Here is a 19,765-nt window from a genome sequence, read left to right as displayed (position 1 = left end):
TAAGAGCAGGAGCTTTTAAGTGACAGAGGAAGGTCACCTTCTATTATATGTGTGATCCCATGGATCTTTGTTATGCTGAAATTTGTTACAGGCTGATTTTTTTTGTGCCAAATATAACTTAAAACAAACAAACAAAAGGGAAATGTGTATACAAGTGTTCCTTATTACTATGTTTTCATGAAAATAATATATCAAAAGATGGTGATTCTTAGTTTTATCTGTGAAATCCCTACAACGATACCTGCCTGATTAACTTTCAAAAAGTAGATGTGGCTTTGTGAACACTTTGAATGGCTGAAGTATGGAAATATGGCAGTCAATTTGCTTGGAAACCTCCCGTTGTATTAAAATGGACTGGGTATGAAAGTAAGTTAATATGAAAGGCTGTAGGGAGCAGAAGAGAGATGCAAAATGGATAAGTCCTAACCTCCTGTAAATAGACACAGCAAGGTTATGCACATTTCATTAATGAAGTAAGATGGACTATTAACGGCATCTGTTTTCTGTTAAGCCCATTTCTTAAATCAGTATTAAAACTTGCTGGACTTTTTGCACAAATTAGTTACCAAGTACTGCCAAACATCTAAACTTTCTTAAAACCTAAACCACTATTTTTGGCTTAAAACTTCAGCTAAGTCAAAGATACCCAAATTGTCATGTGTGTCAAACCTGAGAAAGACCTTTTTTAAAAAAAAGCATGTATCATTGTAGTTTTAAGTAAAAACTGGATTGGAGACCATGCAGGACAAATTCTGACTCCAGTAAACAAGTATGTATGTGCCAAGGGCATAAATAGAACACTTTGATCCTGTGATAAAGGGCATGTTCAAATGTCCCAACGGTTCAGTGTATGTATTGTGAAAGTAACCAAGGGGTCAACCTTAAAATAGACTCATCTGCTGATGCATTCTGCTGTTGTCTTATGGGAAAGCTAGCAAATGAAAGAAATGGGTGAGAAATGCTAGTAGCCTTGTACTGAACTGCTGAGTGAGGAAGCTGAAAACAGATCCCAAAAGGCAAGGTTCACTGATGCCGTTGCTCACTATTGTCAGAGGTGGAAGTTTTCCTTCTGCCTTCACAGATATGGATACCAACCATCCTACTCTGCTTGTCTCACAGCATAGACCACCCCACTGTATGAACATGAGACTTTCAAATCTGATGCCTAATTCCTGAGTGAATCAGAGTCGTGCCATCCCTGGTATCAGCCTTTCTGTGGGAGTTCAGGCATTGCACTGCAGCTTGCCCCCCTGCATCATCACAGGTCTTGTTTATACTGAGTGTGAATTTTAAACTGTACCAGTGTGTTAGATGACCTGAAACCATTGTTACTATGGCATTTTAGTCCTTGTTCGGTTGCAGATAGTCTTTCCTCTTTCCTTATCTGCATTCACTGTTGTCTCTGTGGGTAGTTTGTTAAAAGCACAGTCTACTATCTGTGTACTCCTTGTGGTTCTCCTGTACTTTAGCCCTCTGGTGCATGCTGAACCTCTATGTGTACTTACCGCTTGTTTATGAAAGTAGTTTTCTTTAAAGCATACTTTTAAAAGGACAAGGTGAAGAATCTTACCAAGTTCACAGAACTTAATAAATCCAACCGGTTAACGTTAAAAGTGAGAAAAAATTCCACTGAAGCAGAATTTGGAGATGTACCTGTTCTTCCTTTGACATGTTTGAAGAAAGTCAGCAGCTTCCGATGGCTCCAAGGTGGTGGATTTCTACAAGGCATTAAAAGTGAATGTTTTAATAAAAATGGATTTAAAAAAGAAATTTAGAAGTAACTGTGTAAATGATGTTTTTCTCCATTTCATCTTTCGTTTCAGTGCAGTTCACTTCTTGTTAGTAAAGAACTCAGCTTGGGAGTGAGGAGCAGTCTGCAGTGGGTCCAGATGGGTAGTGGGAACCCCAGCTGCCCTGCTTGTTAGATACAGAGATGAGAAGGCAGACATAGCTTGCCTGAAATCAGGCAGAAGACATATTCCAGGAAAAGGTTTCCTTCTGTGGCAGATGTAGAGAAGTATCATAGCTGACTTTTTCTTAAGTGTTGATAAAAAGCAATTTAATGGAGTATTTGTTTTTCCAAAGTTAGTGAAAGAACAGATGCCATTCAAAAAATCCTAAATACCTCAAAAGCAAAGTAGGAGTTACAGCTTCCTTATGAATTTTTGTTAAATTTAGTATTTATGGCCCACTTACATATAGATACTGGTTGAAGTCCCTGTGATTAATGAGTGTGGATAAATGGTTACTCAGATCTGAACTCATTTGAGGAAAGCTAACTTAGTTTTATCCATTCAACTCTCATGTTCAATGAAATGCCAATGTTAAATTCAAAAAGCCAAATTGCATAGGATTTGGTTTTATCATATCTGGAAAGCAAGGGATTTGTGGTGTTTTTTGACTAGACTGTTGAGACAAAAATACCTTGTTCTTTCAAAGGGGACACATGTAAAAACTTGCTTGTATTTTTTTTTTAGCAGATTGTGTCTGAAGACATTGACACCTTTCACCAAGAAATTAACTAAGGTGGTTTTTCATACGTGAAGAATTATTTGGGAATGTTTTATTTTAGTCCCTCTTTCAACGGTTTATCCCCATGAATGTTTAAGGGAAGTGGAAAAAGTACACAAAAGCATCTTTGCATAGAAAAAATAATCTGTGTAAAATTCATAGTACAGCCTCTGTGCTAGAATTGTCATCAGAAAATAGTCATTCAGGAGGCTCTTTATGCAAGATGGAATATTTGACTTGTAGAGTTTGATTTTTAACTTCATTGATGACAGTGGTAACTTTGAGTCATTACTGCTGTCTGTTGGCTTGTTCAAATGATTTCTACTGGGCAAAATGTTCTGCAGCATCCAATATGAAAAAAAAATCAAGACTTGTTCTCTATCATCACATTAAAGATAAGCAAAAGTGGGTTGTTTTTTTTTTGGTATGATGGTTGTTTTTAACCACCACAGGTGCTGGTAAGATAGATTTTTCTCTCCAGATTATTGATGAAAGAAAGTGAAGTACAAAGCAAAGCTGTGGGAATTGAAGTGAAAGCCTGGGGTAATTTGGCCTGTGCAAATAGATTTAATGGCTTAATCTTGCTATTGGAGAATAAACTTGGAGGAAGGAAAGTTAAAAATCATTGTTGTAGCACTTAGGGGAGAAAAACAGAAGATGGAGTTCATACTAGGCAAAGGAAGAAATCCCTTAAAAAGGATGAAAAGACTATGGGGAGACTGTCAATTTACCGTTCCTATTGTTAAATTCAAACAAACATCATGTAAAAATTAAAAAAAGGAAAACCCCACAGTCCTTCAGCACCAAATAATGCTATATTGTTTGGCTACTTGGCAACAGTGTATTTTGCACAATGGGATAAACTGCCAGAGAAAAGCAGAGAAACTCCCCAAGTATTCTACTCTCTAACAGATCTAATAGTTATTAAGCAGCAGTAATTTAATGAATGCATTTGTTCTGGTTTTAAAAATACACCTATAAAAAGTGTTTTGCAGAAGAGGCTGGCTGGATTTCTGTAGTGAGTTTTCTCTGTTCTGCTCCCTGTTTCCTAGGAAAATATTCCTGTATCAGTGGGCTGTATCTTGAAGCACAGAGAAGAAAGTCAGGCTGTGGTTCCAGATCAGTAGGACTGGGATTTAGCAGCTGGTTCCAGCTCAACAGGAGCTGTCCCATAAGCTGCTGTGACGGTAACCAGCTGTGGAGGTGATTAAATGTCCCACATAACTCTGGTAGTTCCCCTCATCTGTGTCGCCTGACCTTGTACTGCATAATTTGATAAAGAATGTAAACATAAAAAAAGCAAAATCCCTGCCTTCTAATATTGTTTGTTACAAGTTACTGTGTAATTGTGCCTTAACCCATGTAGGAGTCAGTATGAGATAATCAATGGTTTTAGGTTTTTCTCTTTTTTTTTTTTTTTTTTTTTTTTTTGACCATAAAGGACTCCCCCCCCCAAAGATATGGTTGAAGTCTTTGCTTTCAAACTTAAATATTCTTATCTCTTCAAAAGACTGCTTATTTTTGAAGTGACTTTCTCTGTGCCAAAGTAGGGATATTAGCAGGATTTCTAAATGAGTTATAATGATATCTTTTAACTATCAAACTTTGACCACAAGTTTGGTCACTGTAATCTGCAGTAATTTGTAATTCAAAGGCAGTTTAGCAAAACAGAACAAAACACATCTTACAGAAAATTGCTGAAATCCAGATGCTTGCACTCATGAGCAAGCCATTTCCTCCCCTCCCCTGGAGGACACAGAGCGGGAACAGCAAGAACCAGCCCCAAGTGATCTTTGCTCCAGGTCTGGTTTTAAGCTGCTAAACCTGCCCAAGGTGGTGAAGAATATGCAGAGGCTGATTTTTCTGATTGCTTTCTTCAGGGACAACAATAGAAGAGTGAGATGCAGAAGTGTTCTTTGTCTCCACAAAAGCCGCTCTGCATGTGCATAGGAGCAATTCTCTTGTTTCTTCTCTGAGGAGAAAGTGGACTCTTTTCTACAGAAAGCATAACAAATATCAAATCAGATCAAATTCCTCAATGTACCTTTGGTAACGCAAGCCAGGGTTTCTTTATGCAGCTGTTCTTCTGCATCCTGAAGTTCCCCGTGGCTCAACATAATGCACTAAGATGGTGATTTACTCCAAAAACTCCTTTGTGCACAGTACTTACCTAAGCAGGTAAGTCGTCTTTGCCTCCATTTTCTGTAAAACTAAACCCTCTACTTTTTGCCTGGATCAGCTCCTAAGCCATGGAAGAAGGTCCTTAGACACTTGTAGGATCTAGGATCTCATTGTGGTCCCCTTGCACCTGTCTGGTAGCAAACTCCAACACACTCTGCACCCCACGGCACTGAGACATTTCAGCTCAACACAATCCACTTTGAGCTCCCGCTCCCTAAACTGCTGTTTGCCAGCAGCAGCAGGTGTGGCAGTGTGCAAGACAGTCCTGTCAAGGCAGGACCTTTCCCAATGCCAGTCAAAGAATGAAAACCTGGCTTTGTTAAACACACCAGAAGTTCTGCCATTGACTCTGGACATTTAAGCTAATGCTAAATGCTGAGCATTTTAGTGGAGCCTTTCCTCCTCAGCTGGCAGGTTACAATGCTGCATCACTATTGCTGGTGGAGCACACTGCAGAACTCATCCTCACTGAGTTTCTGGAAAAGTTGGAATATGGCCTGAAGTTCCTGGCTTTTTGCCCTTGACTTGGCACATGCCAATCAAAAGGTATCAATACATAATCTATTTGTCCTTTGCAAGAAAAAGGTCTGTTTATTCTTTTACCATTTAGAGGAATTAATGTAATGAAAATTAGCTGTGCTTGTCCTGATCAGAGTACTAGAACTGTTCCAGTCGACCTTAAAAATACTGCCTGGTATTTTCTTTACTGCGGTAAAGAAACACTACTTCAGGTGAGTACACAAAAGGATACTAAAAATATCAAAGACAAGTAACTAATAAGCATTAAATCTTGATAATTTGCCCTCCAACCTGTATGAGACAATCAAAGTGTTTTGGCTGCCTGTGTAGTAAAACACTGTTCAGCAGAGGAGTATGGAGATAAGCAGAAGTAATAGGAACACGTTTCCTATAATTTTCCCCCCTCATTTGTGTTTCTTCTTGATTGGATTAGGGAGAAAAGGATAAATGAATTCTGTTACTATGGTGACTGTGTTCTGAGTATGAAGACAGCTTGTCTAAACGTGTCTTCATCACATTGTAACCTATCCTTTAGGATGAAAAGCACATCTTGAAGTGCTTTTCTTGCTGTGCCCTTGATAGACACAAGTTTTCTCCAATTCAACCCTTTTTAAAAAAAAAAAATCATTGTACTTCAGAGGAGTATCTAGTTCATCATGGAACAGAACTCACCTGTTCCCAGAAAGGCAAAAAAGTAAATCACACCCTTTGTTCTGTTTTTCTAGTTCAAACTTCATTATAAATACACCTGCCACCTGTAACAATATTTGAGATCCTGTAATATTTATTGATGCTTACAAAGTTCAGTCCTCTTATTAGAGATGAAGACTCTTATGGCCTGATTTGCAGAATTTGAGGTTAAGTCAATGAACCTCTTCTCATCCTCTCCAGGTCTTCTAGGACACGTAACACTCACGGATCATAAGGTCAGCTGTGGCTTGAGCTATCCCTGCTAAGCCATTGACTCTTGGGTGCGACAGCCCCGTTGAAAACTCACTGACTCTATGTGGACAAGCAGCAGTAAGGAGCCAATTCCTGCACCATGTTCAAAGGAGTTTCATGTCCGTTTGCTACCAAATGCAGAGCTGGACACTCTCCTTTCAATGGGCTCTTCTGAGGCTGTAGGCAGGCTGTAATATGGGTAGCTGATAGCAGGTCAAACTCTTTGTCAGCTGTTAAGCGTACACACTCTACTGAAGAAAGAAATAAATATTCGAGTAGTTATACCTAGCTACTTTCCTTAGCTCATTATTCAGAGCTAATATAATTACTAATTCAGCAAAAGCCAGATTTTAGTTTAGCTAGTTCTGAACTATACTGTCCATTCTATTGCTTTCTCACTGTCATTACCGGCCTTAAGTACTCAACTTGCCCCGCACCCCAAGACCCAGGGCCGCTGGGGCGAGCCGGGGCTCGGGGCGGACGGCCGCCTCGCCCGCGGCCGGGGCCACGGGCACCCACCGTTTCTCGCCGGGATTTCGGAGAGGCCAAGCGGTAGGCTCGGCACCCGCACGCCGCTCACCCCGCGGTCGGCACGCACTTATAAAAGCGACCCCTCTTTCAGGGTGCCGCTCCCGTGACTGGCGCCCAGCGGGGCGCGACCCTGGGCCCCGGCGGCTGAGGGCCTCGGCACCAGACACGGACCAGGCTCCCCGCGACCCGCCGGGAGGGCGCCCGTCGCCGCCCTGCCTCCTGGCTACAGTGCCAGCCGGGGTCGGAGGCCGGCTCGCCCTTTCCCCGGCCTGCCGCTCCTAGGCGCCGCCCAGATCGGCTCGGCCCTGCCCGGCCCGGCCCGGCCCCGCCCCGCAGAGAGTGACGCTCCGGGAGCGGCGCCGCGATCCCGCCGCCCCGGCAACGGTCCCGGCACAGCCCAACCATCTGCGGGGGCAGGGAGGAGAAGGACGCTCTCCATGCGGCGCTTCTCTCCACCAGGAGGGCGAAGACAGGCTTCCGTGGGGTCATCTGGGGGCTCAGACTTCGTGAGCCAGTGAGAGCTCGATTACCTTTGCGTCCCTGGAAACTGGCTAAGAACAGGCCCTGCACCCTCACACCCTCCCCGACGATGGTACCGCCCTAACTGAAGGCGGAATCCTGCCGTTATCGCGGGAGTTCGGGGAGTCAGTCGTCGTGGGAACGGCGGCGAGGGGGGCCGTGCTGTTCCCCCGGCCCCCGCCCGCCCGCGGTAAGGACGGGGCCGCCACAGGCGCCGCCGGCCTCGGGCGGGGAGGGCTCCGCCCGCCCCCCAGACCCTCAGGCGGGGCTGTGGGAGCTGCGGCTCTGCTGGGCAGCGCCCGCGGCTCCCCTTACGAGCACGGGAAAGGGCTGCTTCTGTCTGTCTCTGTCTGTCGAAGCCTCCTGTGAGGTTATTTTTTGTTTGGGGACGGCCAGAGCTCGGCCGAGGGTGCGCGGGTGGGTTTTGGGGCCGGCTGCGGTACCCGCTCGGCCTGTCCTGTTTCCTGTGCTGGAGAAAACAGTTGTATTCACTTGGGCCTTCTGACAGTGACCAGCGCGTGTTACTTGCTCAGGTGTCTTAATTCCTGTGAATTCACACAGTTTTTGCAGAGAACCATGATTTTCTGTTGTTTAAACTCAAAATTGAGTTGGGACTGGGAATGTGATCGTTTGGATTTGGGAACTCCTCCCCTGTTTATATACCTATATTCAGAACTACTGAATATAATAAGCTTTTTGCTGCTTTCTTTGATGTAGTGAAGATGTCTATAAAATACCCTTAGTCTTTTGTTGATGCTAACTCTGCCAGTACCATCTTTTTAAAAAAATAAAAAGAGCCACATGAAATTTCTTTAACAGTAAACATGTTTGACTACTTTGGCTGGCTTGATGATATAAATATATAGTTCTACGTATGTTACAAATTGTATACTTGGGTGGCAAGCTAGTCTACTGGAAAGACCCCTCAACATTGAATTGCTAGAAGGAATTTGAAACTTGTTTAATCTACATCTGAAATATAAATGGGATTTTGTTGTTTTATTATGAAAGTGATAGTCTGGAAGGTTGTTTTGGGTTTTCTTTCCAATTTTAGGTCACAATGGATATTAAAAGGTGGAGCTTGGATAAAATTTTAAGGCCTACATCTAGCTCAAGAGCTTATCCTAATAGCAGATCTTTGAATACATCTATGTGGTTACTAACACCAGAGCCACGTTTGCCAAAGGTAATTCTTTTCACCTTCGGTGGGTTAGAAACTCTATGACTAGTTCTTAGTGGAATGCCAAAGAAATAAGATTTAGGTTTTTTTGTCTTCATACAGAGTTCTGGGCTATGCAGATGTGCTGAGGTGTTATGTGAAGGTCCATGCATGTGGGCTGCTCCTTATGCATGTATGGAATGATGTTTAATTTCCTTTTTGTGAATCTGTGTTACTTTTATATTTGTCACAAAAAGGACTGTTCAGCCCTACAACCTGGAAAACTTAGTTGTCTTCCTCTTTATATTTATTCAAATTATTAAATAAATTATATTTTAAAGAAAAACGTTTGAAATTCTGGCAATGAGGTGCAGATACACAGCTATAGGCTGTTGATGCATGAGCCAGTATGTGCAGAATTTTGTTTCCATCCCATTTGTGCTTTTAAATTCAAGTGGGAATAAAAATTAATTTGCTTATTAAAAGAAAGCATTTGAGCAATCCTCACAAGTTTACTTTTTGACTACAAGGCTCTCTCAGGATACGTTTGAATCAAGTTTCATAGTGTTCCAAGAAATATGTCAGCTCCAGGGATGCAGTAAAGTGAGCTGGAAGGAGCCGTTCATCCATCCTCTGAGAAAATTAATATCAGGAATTAACTTAATTTTGGGAGTGGGATATGTGATATGGTTGTTGGGATGTAGGAACTGGGACTTGCGAACTAGACATTTAGATTGATTTGCTTAGAGTAGTCCAACTGTGTTGTACCTTTGCTCACCTGTCTGTAGAACGGGATCATACCTAGATGCTTCACAGAAGTATTAAAATAAAATTTTAATAATATAAAAATATTTTATAGGTTCACAGTCAGGTATTAAGGTTAAGATCAGATAACTGAATCCAAGTTCTGACCTAAACACCATAGGCTATTGCATGAAAATTGCAACCTCTTGAGGGTGATGAATTAAGCATAAGCTTTTCAGCCCTTCAGACACTATTAAAAAACTCTCTAGTATGAGCGAGAGATTGGGATGCTACCTGGTGCAGAGCGCCCACAGTGTCAGGAAATGGATGAGGCTGTTGTACACACAGACTTTCAACAGGTTGGCTGTACCTTCTGCTGCAGCAGAAATGGCGTAAACCTTTGAAATAATTTCCTAGCCTGGCAATCCCAAGCCTTGCAGTCTGTGGAATGATGAGCTTGAGAATCGATGTGATGTCTAAGAACAGAACTCTATCAGATCTGAAAATGGTTCTTTTATTTAAGTAGTACGCTGCAGTCTGTATAGAATTGTTGTTAGCCTTTGAGATAGTACGTGTTTATTGTCATTATCTTTTTTTTCCCCCCAAAGATTTCTGGTTTTATGGTAGCAGTTAATTTGCATTTCATAGGTTGATTCACCTGCCAGTTTGGCTGGTAGTCACCAAAGAGGCAGTCTAGAAGACTGCTGTCCAGAAGAAAATAAAGGTGATGGCAGAGAGAAATCTGATGTCAAGGAAGTAAGAACAGATCAGCAAACCACAGTGGAGAGTACGGCCTTCTTACTTCAGAAGTGTATGCTGAATCCCAACGAGTTGTCAGGTGTGGGAATGACTGACAACTTCTTGTGCTGTGGCTAGACCAAATGTTGTGTTTGTACAGTTTGGGTAAATTTCTGTTGGTGGAGGGAGAAAAGAGGATGCAAATAGGTAGAATTGTAGGAGAGAAGGAGGTGTCAAAATTCATACCTTCGCTTCACTGTTTTCATAAAATCGTAGAATCATTAGGTTGGAAGAGACTTCTAAATTCATAAAGTCCAACTGTCAACCCAACACCACTGTGCCCACTAAACCATGTCCCAAAGTGCCACGTGTACATGTTTTTTGAACACCTCCAGGGATGGTGACTCCACCACCTCCCTGGGAAGCCTATTCTGATGCTTGACCACTCTTTCAGTAAAGAATTTTTTCCTAATGTCCAATCTAAACCTCCCCTGGTGCAACTTGAGGCCGTTTCCTCTTGCCCTATCACTAGTTACTTGGGAGAAGAGACTGACACCCACCTCACTGCAACCTCCTTTCAGCTGGTTGTAGAGGGCGATAAGGTCTCCCCTCAGCCTCCTCCAGGCTAAACAACCCCAGTTCCTTCAGCCGCTCTTCATAAGACCTGTTCTCCAGGCCCTTCACCAGCTTTGCTGCTCTTCTTTGGGCATGCTCCAGCACCTCAATGTCTTTCTTGTAGTGAGGGGCCCAAAACCGAATCCATCTTTGAAAGGAATGTGTTATTACTGCCGTTACCACTGCAGCATATGTCTTGTGGCATCTAAGCTGTGACCTGCACCCCGGTGATGAAAAGGTCAAGAGAAACCATCTGCATGTGTTCCACAGAACCATGTTAGGAAGTGTTTTCAGTAAGGTGTTTTTATGAAACTTTTCACAGAGATCAAGATCATTATTAGAAACTTTGTATCCTAATAATGGTCCACCAATTTCCACAAAATCGGAAATCATGGTTGTAGTTGGTAGTATTTAACAATTGAACAATGCTAATACTAATAACATACTTTAAATATAAATATACAATATCTCATTTGAATGAAAGCACTTGTAAAAGTGCTTCAGATGACATTCTTTTGGCATCATATAAATGGTAATAAATTAACTTTCTGGTGTTTCTGACTATTTAAAAATAGAGAAGCAAAGGACGTTATGTGAAGCAGAGTTTGGATACCTTCTTCAAATTTAGATAAGATTTCATGACAGAAAGAAAATCAAAAGAAATCCCTTGACTACTGCTCCTGTGTTTATAATGAGTCCTGGTGTACTAGTATGTATAATTTTTTAAACAGTAATCCGCTGCAGAGGCTCTATGATGGTCCCTAACTGACAAAAATGTATTTTGGTCTCTTAATTGTTAACATTTCAAACAGTGTCTTTAAAAGTTTGTTTCACATCTGTTTTACTGTGAAAGGCTTTTTCCTGTGTTTTTCAGGATGTATCTCTAATTCAGATTCTGGATATGATAGCATTGAAACACAGACTTTGAAATTCTGTGGACCTTCCCAAGGAAAACAAAGTAATGCAAAAGCAGGTATTACTTTTCAGGTGTATAAAGTGAACAGTGCAATAAGTCTTGGGTTTTTTTCCGCTTTTCTTCTTAATGCTTGTGGGAGAGTTTGGGATCATAGTATATTTGTGTGTATATTATATAGTTACAAAAAATATTACAAATTGAAAATATGTACGCAATGTAGAGGTGTTGAGTGAGTTCTTTATTTAAAGATTATTTTATTAAAGGATATTCACTTTCTTCAATGACATGACAGTATTTGAGTTTTACATAGATTCAGTCAATCTCCTAAGGCAGAATCCGGTGTTTATCTAGTGCAGCAGTGCTGGTCATCTAAAATAGTATTCATTTCTTCAGAACAGACATTGGATAGAACTCAACTTCAAAGCTTCAATCAGTAGTTTTAGGTTCAAATCCATCTGCTGGGTTCAGGCCAGTTGAAATAAGTGCTCTTTTTCTATCTTCTGTCCTTGGGGCTTCCCTGGAGCTCACTTAGGTTTTTGTAGCTCTCCCCTTGTTGTATCACTCGCTTCCTTTTATGGCATAACGTAGACCAATGCATCACAGTAAATGCTTGAGATCAATGGCTGTGTAAAGCATTTGTCCTCAAAAGATTAGAAAATGAAAAAGTATTGCAGAACTTCAAAACTTGGAAGTCTGTGGGATAGGGACAGTGCTACAAGTGTTTCCTCAACTCTTGCTATGGAAGCTAAGTTTGACCAGAAAAGAGGGCAGAGCGTGAGGATGCTGTAGGAAGGGAAAAAGCTAAAAGTGATCAGAAATTGTGATCTCCGTGTTTAGGAAAAAAAGGGACAATGCAGAAATCTATTTTAATTAAATAATGGTAGTTTCTACGGTGTTTCACTATTTCTGTTTTTCAAAACAACATTTTTCTAGAGCTATTATCAGAATCTGGTTTGGCTGAGATATGTCAAGACTGAAACTTCTGTAACATTTAAAAGTAGAGATATTACAGAGTCTCTCTTAACCCTAGAATTACTCATTTTATTGAATGACATTTAAACGTATATTCTACTAGTCAGGCTGAAGAAAATATTTTTTTATTCTTAAGCTTATTTTGTCTGTGGGTTTTGCTGATACTGTGGAGATGTTGTCACTCTTCCATTATAAATTTGAATTGAATTGCTTGCCCCAAATGGGGGGGCTCTTCCTCCCCCATCCCCCCATATCCGACTACTACGGCTCAGAGTTTGATTCAGCGTTTGATATTTTTCTCTGCTACAAACAGGTTTAGAAATGAATGTGATATATATGCTTGAGAATAATTGTGCTCTTTTCTATGGTTGTTATCAAGTTACTTGTACTGCTTTTTAGTGTGGTTTGTTTGGTTTTGTTTTGTTTGTTTTTAAATTGAAATGTTTCAAGCTAACATTAATTTTTAAAAATATTCTACAGCAAACTCTTCCAACTTGGAAAATTCTGAAGTAACAGATGTAGATCCTCAGATTCAAGCAGCTATAAAGAAGATGAATAAACTTGACACAATATTAGCAAAAAAATGTTTTAAGGAGAGAGCAATTAAAAAACAAGGCAAAGAAATGAGGGCAAAGCTCTGGGAAGAACTTCAGGTTAGAGTGTTCTGCTTATTTTGTAAATAGTGTATGTTAGACTACTGTCTTACAGAATTATCATATTTCACAGACACATTGTTTTGTTAAATACCTCACAGTTGGCTGATTATAGTGAAGAAGTTGATTTTAAAAAGTAACTTGGAATAGGTTTTAACAGATATTGGCTAGGCAGGCTTTGAAAGAAGGCTGTGTCCTTAAATGTTTATATGACCAACAGCCATATATATAGCTATCTAGGTGTGGTTTACTAGCATAGTATTATGCTTGGGCTGGCTACTTGCAGGTATGATAAAGCGTGACAAGAGGTAATGTCTGTGAACCCAGACCTAGAAGTGTTTATTCTGCTCTACTGTGACCATTCTTAGGCACACCTATTTCAGTACTATTACTGAAGAAATGAGATCTGCCCCCTGAAGGCATAAGAATGTTACAGCACAAATTCCTTCACATTATTCCTATACTGGTCTCTAGCAGTTAAACGTCACTTTAAGCCTTGAAACATGAGAGTTAGTATTTCCTCTGAGGTTAAGTGTTGTACAATTTACGTGAATACAAATGTCAGTTGCTAAAAGGACATGATGGCAGTTGGTGTGGCTGCATCTCATAATTTCAGTGGATTTGGATTCAGAGGCATATATACATTACAGAATTTATTTGTCTTGTGAAATGTGTCTCCATGTAAGAGAGAATATATAACAGAGGCTTTAAAGTTCCACCATGCCTTTGATGTAACTTTAGGAGATGTTCAGATAGCCTCGAGAAGAAAATAAAACGGTAGATAAATGTTGCCACTGAACAAGGAATTTTTAATAGGGTCTGAAGTTCATTAGACCTGATAAACAGACAATGTATTTTGCTCTAAAGTATTTACTTTAAAGTAAATATATGCATGTATCTGTATATTTATGCTTTATTTCTTTTGCATAGTCTTTCAGAACCACTGGAAGCCATGAGGAGCTAGAAAACACAAAACTTTTTTTAGCTTTGATCTCATCATGGCAGGATACATCTGGTAAGTAAGAGGAGTAAATATCCTGATATAATTATCCTATATTTTGATTAATATTCATGTTTTTGTTGGATACTATAAAAATAAAGCTTTCAAACCTTTACAATAAAATAATGCTTGCATGTAGAAGTACATCAAGGGAATATTTGAAAAATTAACTGAAATGATTTTTGCATGATTACCAATGTAGAAGTTGTACTTTAATTTTGTTTATAGAAACTGCATTTTTTCAAAGAACTGGCTACTCTAGAAGGGTAGAAATCTAGGATAAGTAAAGCTTATTTTTTAAGTTGATGGCAAACACAAATGATTTCAGAAAGGGTGTGCAACTGATAACACTGGTAAATTAAAGTAATGGTAGGTGGTATAGGGAAAATTAAGAGTGGAAACCTGATCAAAAACTGGACAAAAAAAAGACACCTGCTGGATGTCTTTACCATTTATCTGTGCGATAAGGAAGGAATTCAAAATTGCTTTAGAAAACAAACAAAATTATGAAGTTACTGATGTGTGGTTGCTGGTGGTCTTAGACAGTTAGTTTGCCAAGCTGGAGTACTTGGTGTAGGAGAGGCAGGCAGCTAAAGAATATTAGACCTAAAAATGTTACTTAGAAGCTCTAGGGGTGTGGGGCCTGCCAAACATATATCTTGGAGAAAATTTTCACATGGGAGTGGGAGAGAGAGTGATAAGGAGGCAATGGCAATGCCATGGTAAGGATCTCATAATATGACAGATCCAGAGGGAGTGAAATCCCTGAGAATGGGACCAAATTATGATCATAGAGTGGTTTGGGTTGGAAGGGACCTTAAAGATCACCTCGTTCCAACCCCCCTGCCATGGGCAGGGACACCTTCCACCAGACCAAGTTGCTCCAAGCCCCATCCAGCCTGGCCTTGAACACTGCCAGGGAGGAGGCAGCCACAGCTTCTCTGGGCAACCTGTTCCAGTGCCTCACCGCCCTCACAGGAAAGAATTTCTTCCTAATACCTAGTCTAAATTTCCCCTCTTGCAGTTTGAATCTGTTACCCCTTGTCCTGAGTTGTGTGTTGCAAAAACAATACAGGAAGTTGCATGCACCGCTCAGGTCTTGGAACATGGTCCAAAAGGGAGTATGGGTCATTTATATTAAAATTGATAGTGATTATGTTACATTTAATTAACTTCTAAAAGAATTTAAGATTCTGAATGTGAGAGAGAATTTGAGTGAAAGGCATCATCAAATAATATGAGTGGGGTTCTAAGGAAAAGGCGTGAATATGAAACATGAACTTAGTTGTTTTTTTTTTTTTAAACTGCTTTTTTCCTGAGAATTGTAGGGAAGAAAATTTAGGATAGATGGCTTAAAAAGTGAAACTATGTTAAAGATACGCTAGCAGACTATTCTCAGGAAGAAAAAACAAGGAAGTCTGTTAAGGTAATTTCTGAGTGTCATCATGATACAACAGCAAACACAAAAATACTCACAGTGGAAATGAACACACCAATAAGAATAAGCATTTGCATTTTAGTCTTTTAGTAAAAATCACTTCCACCTTAAGTAGCATTTACATCAAATTCTATAGATGCATTAAAAGTAGGCTAATGAAGGATTGAGTTCTTTTACAGGAAAGGTAAACAGATATTTAATGATACAGAGAAATGTGGAATGTGATGCTTAAAAAAAAAAAAGACTATGATCAAAATTACAGTGATTATAATGTAAAACTATAGGTAGAATAGGGAAAGAAAAGTTAAAAAACTGTTTAGAAATGTTTTCTCTGCTGAGTCAGAAGGACACAATTCTGTTGGAGTTCTAAAGCAAGTGGGTGAAGCACGTTCTGAAGTATGGGTAGTTTTCTTCAAGAACGCACAGAGAATGTGCATGCTCACAGGGACCTGGAAAAAGAAAATACTAGGTATTTTAAAATGTCCTTTTTCTTTCTGTGGTTAGACTCTTACTGGGAGAGACACTGGAACAAACTGTCCTCAGTCTGCTCACAATGTCTTTATTGGAAGGGGCAGGGGCAACAAAATCAGACCAAATTTGTCAAGAACGTACCATGTCAAAACTGCTTGAGAGTGATTTAAAAACATTTGCTGTTTGAATACTCTGTCTCGGTGCTGGAGTTCTGAGTGATGTGCATGTTTTGTATTCTGTCCTTCATCTGTATACTTTGGCTGAAAGGGTTTCTTGCTTGAAAGGTAGCAGAATTGTGGTGCGTTGTGTCTTTTTTCTTGTTGGGGAGAGAACAAGGATTTGAGGCCTGAATGGTTATTGCTGAGCAAAAATCTCAGCTTGAATGTTGGAAGTACGTGCATGATAACAGTAGCAATGTGTGGTTAAAACATTTCAACAAAACTTATTACAAGGTAACCTGCTTTTATTTCTATGCTAAAGTTCGGGTTATTAAGGGAAGAATATAGAATTTGATATGGATGATATATGAAAAGTCTCCACTAGATGTCAGGAAATAGTAAAAAAAAAAAAGAAAAAAAAGAGTAGGCAAGCAAGACGCAATGGTTGTTAGTGAACTCCATGCTTCAGTTCCTCTTTTCTTTCAAAGGTAACTCCTTGCTGTAGAGATCATGTGCATCTTATGGGTTCTAGTGTACTGTACCGGCAAAACTCTGCGTAGTTTAGATTTATATTTTCCTCCAGCTTGATCTTTACCTTGAATTTTCTGTGACATGCTAGTGCCTTACTTTTCAGGTTTTATTTATTTATTTAAATGAGTGCCCTGATAGCTGCCCTGGTTGATACTGAAATGGAATGAAATTCAGATATTTTGTTTTTCAGAGCCTGAATTTAATAAAGAGCTTTAGTTTCCCTATTTAATTTATTTAATATTTAATTACAGCTTTTAATATGGCTGTGAAATCAAACACAAGTTCTGGCTACAAAATCACGAATAACTTAGGTGTCCCAGCCTCTCAGGCACAAAAAAACCCTCTGACACACTCATAGCAGAAATGTAAATGAGGAGTTAATTAAACAGCCTTAAATTCATTCCCTTGTGCTCTGTGTAACAAAATCATACTGTCAATTGAGTCCGTGAAACTTCATTATTGCAGGATGTTGGCTGTTTTTTTCATTGTGAAGACCCACGTATTTCATATGTGATATATATGGTTCTTTGCAGTACGAGTCCTTTTCCGTAAGTGCTAAGTGTATAGACTGCAATTTAGTGCTCTATCTTATACTTCCAGTTGATGTATGTCAATACCGTGACTGAATTTTTTCTTTGAGTAACTGAAACAACTCTTGCATGTTAGGATGTTTGAACACTTTTTTTTCTAGACTCACCCTTGACCTAAGCCACTTGGAAGTCTAATAGTCATACACAGGCAGACAAAAGCTGTGAAAACCTGGATACTTTATTCTCATTCGGAGTTCTAGATGACTTGACACATGATGTCTGCAGAGGCTTTTGAACTTCAGGACCTTGGGCTGTATCTTCTAGAATGTAATTATTTGTCCTGTATGGGCAGTAGTTGTTAAAAACACAGCCATATGAAACAGCATGATTATTCATGAGACAGACCTTACACTTCCCTCTTCTTTATTTCCTTAGAAATATGGTGGTTATGTAATTTATCCAAGTAAATAACTTTCATGTGTGAGATCTTGCAGTACGATACACGTGAAGCTAGATCTTCTTTAAATACATTTCAATGAAATTTTACTGGAAAAATTCCTTACAGATCTCTCCCATGATAAAGACGATGAACTATATACTTCAATATTTGACACAAAAATTAATCCAGAAGATTATGATTGCCATAAACCCCAACATAGTCAGGGTAAGCTTTATTGATTGTATAGTTTGTATTTCTAGGTATGACAAAACAACATGTGCAATGGTGCGTAATGAAGACTTGGCCTTTGTGTCTAGGGCAATGAAATCAGAAAAAGCAAAGTTGCTTAGCGGAATGGCAAAAGTTCTTATTTTTTTACAAATGATAGAATAATTTAGTTTGTGACTTATCTAAAACATTTTACATGCTAAGAAATGTTTACTTTCAGGTTTATAAAACTTTTTTTGTTGCAAAATAATGAAGTGTGTAACTGATCTGTTGTAAAATGTATCATTGGTTCTTCATGGAAATTCTTTTAAAAACTTGTCTTTGTTATTCTAAGGTACTGTAACTTTTATTAATAGGCTTACATTCAAGAAACCATCTAAAAATGAAGTGTGGTGCTGTATACAGTTTCAACTGTTCTGTAATTTTTTTTATTTTCAAACCTAAATCTTCAGACAACTCATTTTATATTTTGTTTTGCTGATTATTGTAAAGGCTGCATTGCTTTTATGATGAATTAAGTACTTTGTAAAAATCAAAACTCTGTGCTGACTCTTTCAACATCACTTTTTTATGTGCACTGTATAGAGGTTTCAAATGTTGGTAATAGTGTAATGTGTCCAACGCTTCAAAGTAAATGGAATAGTGCTTTTGTGCCTCTGTTCTTTCCCTGTTTGAAATTCAAATTTGTATGGTTGAGTAACTTCTCACATGTGTTCTGACATAAGAAGAATAGCTTCAGCTGCCATTGCTATCAGCTGCAATTGTTTATTTCTTTGTCATCTACCATTCTATGTAAACAGAAGGAATATGTCTTCTTGGTGACTAGCTAAGATGACAAGAAGACATATTCTATAAACAGGTGTTCTTCAAGGTTGAACCATTGATGGCAGCAGAATCTCTGCGCCTTTTAGAATGTTACAACATGTTTTAATTTTTAAACCTGGACCTCAGCTCACTTATCATTTTATTGCTTCTCTTAGTCCACTAGTATGTGACCTTAACTTTGTGTTAGTAAATTGTCCTGGTTTGGGCTAAATCAGAACTAATTCTGGTTTAGTGCTTTAACTTTTCAGTTAAGTCTTCTCTAACTACCAGCACTTTCTGAAACAGCAGCATGTTTTTCCAGACAGTGACTGCTCCTAGCAGTGGTAAGGCCTGGTGTTTATAGTTCGTACCAAGGAATGGTATGCAGAGAGGCCCTTGCTTATACTTGTTCTTATGGCGACCAAGGTCACTGCTGAATCTTGTACTCCGTGTTGGGGTGCCAGGAGTGAAAAGAGTCGCACCTACAGGGAGGAGCGAACTGGACAGGTGACCCAAACCTGACCAACAGAGTATTCCATCCCATAGACGTCATATTCAGTATAAAGCTGAGAGATCACGAGGGTCTCACCCCTTCGCTCTTCTTCGATGGCCGACATCTGATGAGGACTGATCCGTGCATCCCTGAATCCAGTGCCTGAGTCCAGCTCCTGTATCCCATCTCTGTCTGCTGCTGAGTCCAGCCTGGCACTGCCCCAGTGCCAGCCCTGCGGTGTGGTGGTGACGTATTGTCATCAGGGTGGGGAGGAGTTGGGTTCGGTATTGGTTTTGTATATGTTTGTACATATTGTATATATTTCTTTTTTTTCCTTATTCTTATTATTATCTTTTCTTTTATTGTTATTGTTCCATTAAAGCTGTTTTAGTTTTCTTTTCCAAACCGTAAAGTCTCTCTCCCTTGTTCTCTCTCCTTTTCCCTTTTGGGAGGGGAGAGGGGTTAGTAGAGAGCGTCTGTCATTCGTTAGTGGCCGGCCCAGCCTCAAACCGTGACATAAATGTTTCTTCACACTGGGTTGGAGCAGTGCTGTGCTACTGATTTCTCTGTCTCCCTACCATGTGTCTTCATTCCTTCCTAAAAATGAAGCTTGGCCCTCAGCTTCCACCTTCACAATTTCTGAGTTGTGCTGGAATGTCCTTGAATAGCAATG

General features: G+C 39.7%; 1 protein-coding gene across 2 annotated transcripts in view; it reads left to right on the top strand.

Moving 5' to 3' along the window:
• Positions 1-8,263: 8,263 nt before the first annotated feature.
• Positions 8,264-19,765, top strand: part of FSIP1 (fibrous sheath interacting protein 1) — an 84,810-nt gene continuing 73,308 nt past the window's right edge. Inside the window, exons 1-6 of one of the 2 annotated variants that reach the window (XM_086462675.1) lie at positions 8,264-8,389; positions 9,755-9,830; positions 11,334-11,442; positions 12,820-13,000; positions 13,931-14,015; positions 17,694-17,792. In XM_086462675.1, the coding sequence (XP_086318801.1) occupies positions 8,264-8,389; positions 9,755-9,830; positions 11,334-11,442; positions 12,820-13,000; positions 13,931-14,015; positions 17,694-17,792 (676 nt within the window). Of the gene's footprint in view, positions 8,390-9,754; positions 9,945-11,333; positions 11,443-12,819; positions 13,001-13,930; positions 14,016-17,693; positions 17,793-19,765 lie in introns of both variants that reach the window. The other variant, XM_086462674.1, reaches the window with a different exon arrangement.

This window comes from Leptosomus discolor, chromosome 3 (assembly GCF_034619465.1).
Source record: "Leptosomus discolor isolate bLepDis1 chromosome 3, bLepDis1.hap2, whole genome shotgun sequence".
Lineage (NCBI taxonomy): Eukaryota > Metazoa > Chordata > Aves > Leptosomiformes > Leptosomidae > Leptosomus > Leptosomus discolor.
The sequence above is the reverse complement of the archived record's forward strand: the minus strand, read 5'-3'. Positions and strand labels throughout refer to the sequence as shown.